Source organism: Apium graveolens, chromosome 1, assembly GCF_009905375.1.
Source record: "Apium graveolens cultivar Ventura chromosome 1, ASM990537v1, whole genome shotgun sequence".
Taxonomy (NCBI): domain Eukaryota; kingdom Viridiplantae; phylum Streptophyta; class Magnoliopsida; order Apiales; family Apiaceae; genus Apium; species Apium graveolens.
In genome coordinates, this window is record NC_133647.1 from 77,088,323 (window position 1) to 77,096,692 (window position 8,370).

At 37.2% G+C, this 8,370-nt stretch overlaps 1 protein-coding gene across 2 annotated transcripts; it reads left to right on the forward strand.

Moving 5' to 3' along the window:
* The first annotated feature begins 429 nt into the window (after positions 1-429).
* LOC141720042 (uncharacterized) lies at positions 430-7,944 on the forward strand. Of its 2 annotated transcripts, XM_074522400.1 has the most exons (3): positions 430-945; positions 6,886-7,268; positions 7,352-7,944. In XM_074522400.1, exons 1-3 carry the CDS (start codon positions 819-821, stop codon positions 7,901-7,903), a joined length of 1,062 nt encoding a protein of 353 aa, XP_074378501.1. In that variant the 5' UTR covers positions 430-818; the 3' UTR covers positions 7,904-7,944. The 2 variants fall into 2 exon arrangements, 1 of the variants encoding a protein (XP_074378501.1); XR_012574216.1 differs by lacking the exons at positions 6,886-7,268; positions 7,352-7,944 and adding an exon at positions 2,513-2,733.
* Positions 7,945-8,370: the final 426 nt, after the last annotated feature.

Genomic DNA, 8,370 nt, shown 5'->3' on the forward strand with positions numbered 1-8,370 from the left:
AAACGAGTAACCTACAGTGTTAGTGCCTAGATTGATCTTATGTGTGCAGTTGGATGCCACTGCTTTCACTGATTCATCACTGTGGTGTGTGCAAGCCACCTTCGGTTGCTAAATTACCACGAGCTCTCTCACGACCTACAGAAGACATAAAAAGTGCCTATGCACCAATGCATTATAGTTAATCTTTATAATATGTTTACCTCCTTGAGCATTATGTTATACATATATATATATATGTTCCACTCTCAGAGCTATAAACTTTACATTGACTCTACCTGCAATTAACAATATGCATGCAGTGATTTACCAAGCTGCTTGGTAACTATATATAGTTAATATTATGGAGTATGTACGCGCGTATATATATTTACATGATCAAAAATCATTTCTCAGTTGGGGTCCCTAAAACTCTAATATATGTTGGTTAGAGAATGCACTTAGTTTCTTTTAATTGGGGGTACGTGCCCTCATGTCTCTACTAATTAATTAGATCTGCTCGACCCTTAGCTAAATCCTTTTATTTTTCTCGGCAATCTAATATTTGGGTTAACACCCTGGTAGTAGCGATGCCTACTAGCTAGCTAGTTTATATATGTTCGGTTCCCTGGGTAGTTCTTCTTCATAACATTTGTTACTGTTGAAAAGGCTGTCTATTACATTGGTTGAATGGCCACCCTTGAAGTTGTGTTTAATTGATAGTGTTGACATTCTGTGTAATAAAAGTTCATCACTATTATATTAAAATAGTACTCTCTCTAGCTACTTTCCGTAGCTAGATTTGCTATAGTGCATTAGTGCTAATTCTTTATATCTTCATCATGTATTTATTTCATCTTAAAGTTCCTTTTTTGATGGTGCACAACAAATCATCAATCTTTTTGTATGTGCTTATGACAATGTCACTGGAATCCTTCGTCAGTACTGCCCCTTTGGATACTTCCTCGTGTAAGTTTTGTTTAAACTGAACTCTCGTAAATGTTTTGTTTAAATTGATTATATTGATGATCACAATTTTTAGGAGTTTTTTGTCACTCTGCATTTCTTTCTTTCTCTCTCCCTGTTTAAATATTTGCAGAAATGATAAAAGTTATTATTCTGATTTGGATCTACTATTTTGGGTACAAGAGTCGAAGCCATTGCAACGTAACTATTTCACCATTCCAATTATAACAACATGGAATATAAACGACGATTTTGTAGTAAATTATTTACTAAGTTTTCAGACTATGAAGGTTTAAAGTTCATTGTGAGACAATATTAATGCTTTTGCTTATGATGCTAATATATTAGAAAACTTTTAGTGCCACTATGGAGAGTACATATGGAGAGTACATATTCAAGTAGATGTTGACATCCAAGCACATTTTAAGAGGTGAAAAATAATCTGAGCACATGTTATCAAAACCCTACTTTTATAAAGTCTAGCATATTTCAATATAAGCCTCTCTCACCTCCAATGGTTGGCCTGTTGGAGCGATGCGAGGACTCGATATCGAAAGATTTGTTCTCTTTAATTAAATCAAGTGGTTTAGACATGTTGAATGCCATATCCCTTCATTGTTCTTAAATTGTCGCTGCAATCATGAAAACTTTATTGGAAGACCTACTATATATTGGAGACCGAAGAATGACTGTTTGCGTGAATTTAATAAATTACATCAGAGGGCGTTTGAAAACTTACATTTCATTTCAAATGAGGGATTTCAAATGACGGATTTGAGTTGTCATTTCAAATTATCATGTTTATACTAATATTTGAATGTCCTGAATTTCAAATAAAAATCCAAATCTAAATTCTCAAATAATTTATTTGATCAAATTCAGAATTTCAAATGCAATCTAGCCATTATAATCATTTGCAATTTTCCCTTTGAACAAATTTTTTCGTTAAAATTCGTCACGTTACAGGAAACTGATCGGAGGTTGTATCGGAAGTTTGCATACCTTACCTTAATAGGTTTTAGTTTCTTTAGAGAAAATTAATATTTCCACCACTTTGTTAATTAATATTCATTTGTGTATGATTGAGAAGAGTTGCAGTTTGATGATTGTCACCTTAACCAAGTGGTTTTAGATGCCCATTTAATAACCAACGGGTCATGGGTTCCAATTACTCTCATACCCGACAGAGGTCATTTTTGGAAAACAATCTCTCTACTCACTTGTATTGAGGGTAAGACTGTGCGCCATATTTAGTTGCATTTTAAAATTTTGATGCGGTTTATTCTTAGATTACGTCTTTTTCAGGCTCCATGTTCTCAGAAAAGCAACATGATAATTTGAAGGGAAATCTTGGAAACTGTTAATCTACAGATACAAATACAACAATGAATCTCATTATTTGCTTCTTTATGTGCCATCAGTAGTGAATAGTGATACATGATATTGGCCTCACCATATCTGGATAAGCATGGGGTTGCTAATGAATGCATTAATATTTGACTTGATCTTTTGATTGCAATCAACTTTAATAGTGTTATTCCAAATGCTGATATGACTTTTGCGGCTGCAGTTCTAGCCCTTCTTGATATCTTGGTCCCATAATTTTGGTGTTGGTTATAACCCTAGCTCGCACCTACACAAGGTGCTCGGCCCATAAGTTACAACGTCCAAGCATATTTTTTGTGGCTGCCATAATCAGTAACGGTGTTTGGATAGTCAAATAATCAGATTGTAGAATTATGTGTAAAAACGATTTTACAATTTATGCAAGTAAAACTTAAAGTATTTGCCAATCGAAATAATATGATAAATATTTAAATGGAAATGGCATGAATTGAACAACTGAAATCAACAGAAAACGTAGTTACTCCCTCTGTCCCATTAAATTTTATACATTATTTTCTGACACGCTTTTCAATACTTGTTTAAAACATAACTTCATAATATTTTTTTCAAATTTTATTTCCTGAATAAAAATTTTATGTTTAAACTTTTATTTTTAAAAAAAATTTAAAAAATATTATAAAACTGTAATTTATAGAAGTCTCGAAATACGTGCAAATAATGAACGTATAGAATCTACCGGGACAGAGGTAGTACTATCCATGAACAGTAAAAGAAATTATTAAATAATGTTGTGTTTGTTATATAAAAAAATTTAAAGAAAATAATAGATACTCCGAATTGGTTTCCAAAATTATTTTCAAATGATTACGCTTAAGATAGATAGTTAATTATTTTCCTAATAACAAGATATGACCCTGTTGCTAGTGTTCTAAAAATTGGCTCATTAATCAAATTTCGGACGAATTCTGTCCTACTTTTTAATTTATTTTTAAATAATATCATGTTGGCGAAAAGTTGTAAATAAATCTGAAAAATAGGTAGCATTTTACGTGATTTTGTATAAATAGTCATATTAAACCGAAGAACAAAAAAATGGTGCAACATGTTTTTATAAAGAAGAAATCATGGGGACTAAAAATGAGGTTAACGACAATAACGAAGTCTTGTTTAAACTTTCATAAACATGAACAGTGAACTAGGCCCAACTTTTTAATATTAACATTCAAACAGGCCCAACTTGCTGTAGTTGGAAAAACAGAAATTTGTGAATAAAATGCAAAAACATATTAGAAAAAACACCAGTTTGAACTTAAAAGTTGAGTGAGGGGTATCTCCACGGTTGACGAAATCACATGGGTTGTCCCCGATGGTGTTCCTTCCTCCAGAGCTCTAATTGTTCTCCGTGTTCTCACCATGGTTGTTGTTGTGCCTTCCCACAGACGGCGCCAAATGTTATGGATTAAAAATTAATATATATAATTGTTGTATTTATTACTAAGGAACGTGAGATTAGAGACTCGATTTGACTGCTCTTGTGTTTCGTGACTCAATCTGCCTTAACAAGATGTCTATGTACCTTACTGATTGCCAAGGATCAAGTCAAAAAAATATAGTTCTGATCTGTGGGGTGAAGCCCCCTATATAGATGTGGGAGTCCTTGAATTGAACTTAGTATAGGAGACTTGATGGTCAAGTCTCTGAATTAGGATGGACTTAGGAGTCCTAGGAAGTAGGAAGCTGATTCCTTATCCTATGAGGTTCCTTGGAGGCCAATCTACAAAGATTTATATATCCCCACTAGGACTTATCTTAATAGCTGTTTTTCTCCCATATTAATTAATTACGAAATTAATAAATAATCAGGGTTTTGGGTCTTGTTTGTTCCATCAGGCCTGATCTGGTCCACCAGGCCTGATCAACATGTTAACCTTTATGGTCTGAATATCATACATCTTCTTATTGGGCCTAGCAGCCCACACCTTGTATAATCAATGTAAATTTTAATTACACAATCAGGATTTATTTATCCCTATCATTTGCCCCCCAACTTTTGGGAAACAGAGACTAAGTTTCACAGAAGTTAAGTTCATTCGTTCCCTTACAGGGTATCGTTTTTGCGTAAAGTGTGGAGCCACCTACTCGTTTACAACGATTTACTTTTATTCCTTTTATTCAGGAATTATCTTAACTTTCAAGAATTTTTCCTGTAATCCTGGAATTTTTCCTTAATTTCCTGGATTTTTCCCTTAATTTCTGGGATTTATCCTTGTTTTTCTGGATTTTTCCCCTAATTTCTGGGATTTATCCTAAATTTTCTGGATTTCTCCCCTAATTTCTGGGATTTATCCTTAATTTTCTGGATTTTTCCCATAATTTCTGGGATTTATCCTTAATTTTCTGGATTTTCCCCCTAATTTCTGTGATTTATCCTTAATTTTCTGGATTTTTCCCTTAATTTCTTGGATTTATCCTTAATTTTCTGGATTTATTCCTTATTTCTGAAAATATCAACATTTTTCAGAAAATATTTTAAGGAATTTCCTTATTTTTCTGTAATTTTCCAGGAATTTTTTCTTCTTTTTCTTCCCCCTTTTTCCTTTTTTCTTTCCTTTCTTTTTTTTTCTCTCTTTTTCTCTCTTTTTTTTCTTTTTTTTTTATTTTTAATACAGATTTCGACCAGGAATCCTGTTCGACCAGGATCCTGGTCGAATTACCCCTCAGTATGCCCTGGTTGACAGGATTTCGAGCTGGGTGCATTCGATCAGGAATCCTGGTCGAATTTCGGCCAGGATTTTTTCCTTTTTTTTTTATATTTCGACCAGGAATTGTTCGAGTAGGAAACTTCTGTTTCGGTCAGGATTTTCGGTCAGGAACCCTGATTTTGACCGAATTAACTTTCCTTGTTGTTCAGGTCGACAGAATTTCGACCTTAATGTTTTCGATCAGGAATCCTTCGTGTTTCTTGGTCGAATGGTCTAAATTCTGGTCGAATTAAACCTGTTTTTCAGCCCTGATCGAAGCCTATTCGACCTCAAGCATTTTGATCAAAATTTGCTTATAATTTCTGGTCGAGCTGGGTCAAGAATTTGTCAAATAAATATTTATGTATATATTTTTTTGTAATTTTGAATTTGGGCTTCTAAACCTGGGCTGGACTCTTTTACTGGGCCTGTTTTTAACAGCCCTTTTTTCTGGGCTTCAATAGCAAAATTTTGGGCCCATTTTTCTTGGTTCATCTAGGTTTTGCAATTGGTCCATTGTTTTAACTGGGCTCCCTTTCCACCCTTTTTTTCTTAAACATCATTTGGGCCTCAAACAGGACTTTTTGTATTTGGGCCTTAGTACTGGGCCTTGGGTTTTTTCAAGATTTTTCTAGAATTGGGCCTCATTTCTGAGCCCAAATTCCAAACTCTTCTAAATTTTTTTTCTGGATTCTTCCAGAATCTTCAAAAATTCACTTTTTTCTCTTGATTTTTCCAGGAATTTCCTGGATAATTCCAGAACCTTCTCATTTTTGGGCCCAAATGGGCTTTTCAAGGCCCAAATCACCTCCTTCTTGGCTATATAAAGGTGGGATGAGAGTGTGATTTCCTCACACCTCTCATTTCACTTCTTCACACACTCTACAATTCTCAATCACTTCTCTTTCTTAAGTTCTCCAGCCATCTTTCCTTCCAAGGTTTCCAGGTTCTTCCCAGCTTTACTAATGGCTGACAAGAATTCCGAGAGGGCGGCCAAGATAGCCTCGGCTTCAAAACGAGGTAAGGATATCGAGATCCGTTCTTCGTATATGTCTTTAATCGATATGATTAACACTAGGGGGTGAATATCCCTCTACTGCACATCTCGATTCTTTTAATCATTGTAATACTTGGCACAACATAGATTTCGATAAACTAAATGCACGTTATAATGTCCTTCCTCCTCTTAGATTAGTTCCAGTTTCTGGTGGTGACCGTACTTGCCACTGGAAACCCGACACTCTTTTTATTTATAGGGATGCCCTTAATGCTGGGCTTTGGTTTCCTTTCCATCCTTTCATTCCTCATCTTTTAGCTGATTTACAAATCAACCCATGTCAGCTTCCTCCAAACGCTTGGAGGAACATTTTATGTTTTATGGTCTACTGCCTTAGGGAGGGTTTTCCCCTTTCTGTAGCTGTTTTTAGGATGGTCTTTCAGTACTATAATAGCTCTTCCAGTATTTGTGGTTGGGTCTATGTTAAGCAAAGGCCCAAAAGTAAACATATCTTTAACAGCGCCTCCATTCCCGATAACAACCAAAACTGGAGGAATAGTTTCGTTGGGTTACGTTGGGAGAATGGCGACTGGGGCACACTCTTCCGATCTTCCTTCGGGAAGGTTAGTGATGGTAGCTTCAAATCCATTCACTTAACTCCCGAGGAAACTATTATTTATAATGGGCTTACTCAGGATGACGACACTACTACCAGCTGGACTCTCTTAGAGGAGTTCTCCCTCATTCACGTGGGACTATCCTCTGTTTCTCAACAGGGTATTTTTCTTCCATTCTCAACTTTATTTCATTTCATGCATTATTAACACCACTTATTTTGTTTTTGGCCTTGTTTTGCAGCTGCTAAGGAGATCAACGAGGACAATGTACCTCCCGTTGAAGAGACTGCTAGGATGAAAAAAGCTCGCCTTGCAGGCCTGGACACTCGAGGGAAGGCCACGGAGCCTATCTTCTTGAGGAAACACAAGGAGCCTATGGGGGAGGCTTCAACTGAGGGAGCTGAGGGCCACAGTGCTCCTACCACTGCTGTTGCTCCTGTTGCTGCTGCCACAGGCGCCTTCCAGCCTCTCTGGGGATTCCGCCGAGGGGATACCGTGGTTGGATCCACGAAGCATGCTTGGGATTGGTCCTACCATGGCGTGACTCCCAAGGATTTTACTGATGTGGTGGCCACCCCTGATCTTGAGAGGATAAAGCTCATGGGAGCTCAGTCTCTGGCTTCGGTATGCCTCTTTTTTTTTTGAACTTATCTTTCTTACTTGTAGCATTCTCTTGCCTTATACTTTGTTAATTTGTTTTATTTCAGTATAACGCCTATTTTCAAGGTGTTGTGAGGCAAGCCGATTCATGGAAGCGGGCTTCTGACAAGGCCGACAATGCCCTCAGGAGGCAGCAGAAGAAGTATGCTGCTCTGGAGAAGAAGTTCAAGCGCAAGGAGGAAGAACTTGGAGAATCCAATGCCGAGCTGGTGGTACTTCGGGTAGAGAAGGATAAAGCTATAGATAACTACCTGGACTCGGAGGAGTTTTCCCAGTCTATGAGGATTAGGGATGACTCAGTCTTCCCCGAGTTTTTTAGGACTGGTTGGGACACGGCCCTTGGGACCGTGAACGAGGCTTGTCCTGATATTAACCTGGCGGACTATGTCTGTCCTGATGACGAGGCTTTGCTACAGAGGTTTCATACTCGAGTAGTTGTCTCGGATCACGTCCCTCAGGACCCGCTTCTTCCTCCTCCCGAGTCTTCTTCCAGACCTGCTGAGGATGACAGCTCTTCTTCCTCCTCCGAGACGACAGAGACATCTAGCGAGAGTGGAGGGGATGATGATATGGATGCCGAGGGCACCTCAGCTCCTTAGAGCTTTTCCAGCCCTGCGTGGCTTGTTTTCTTCATCTTATTTTCGAGACTTCATTTATCAAACTCTTGTAATATTTATTTGATCTACTTTATTTATGCTTTCATTTCATGCATTTGGTTTTACTTGCCTGGCCATAGACATTTAAATATATTTCGAAAACTTTATGAATTTTCATAAATTGTTTGGGATTCGTCCCTTACACAAGTCTTAATAAACTTCAAAATAAAACTAGAACATATAAATCCTAAGGAGGCAAAGCTTCAAGGTGCTTTTCAACCTACTCGTCATCTTGACAAGTGAGAATCATATTCAGTTGCCTTACACGTAGTAAACCTTCAGGTTTTGTGCATGCCAAGTTCTTGGGACTTCAAAACCATCCATTGTCTCCAGCTTGTAGGTTCCTCTACCTTGAACACTCTTGACTTTGTATGGCCCTTCCCAATTCGGGGCAAGCTTCCCTTTCTATC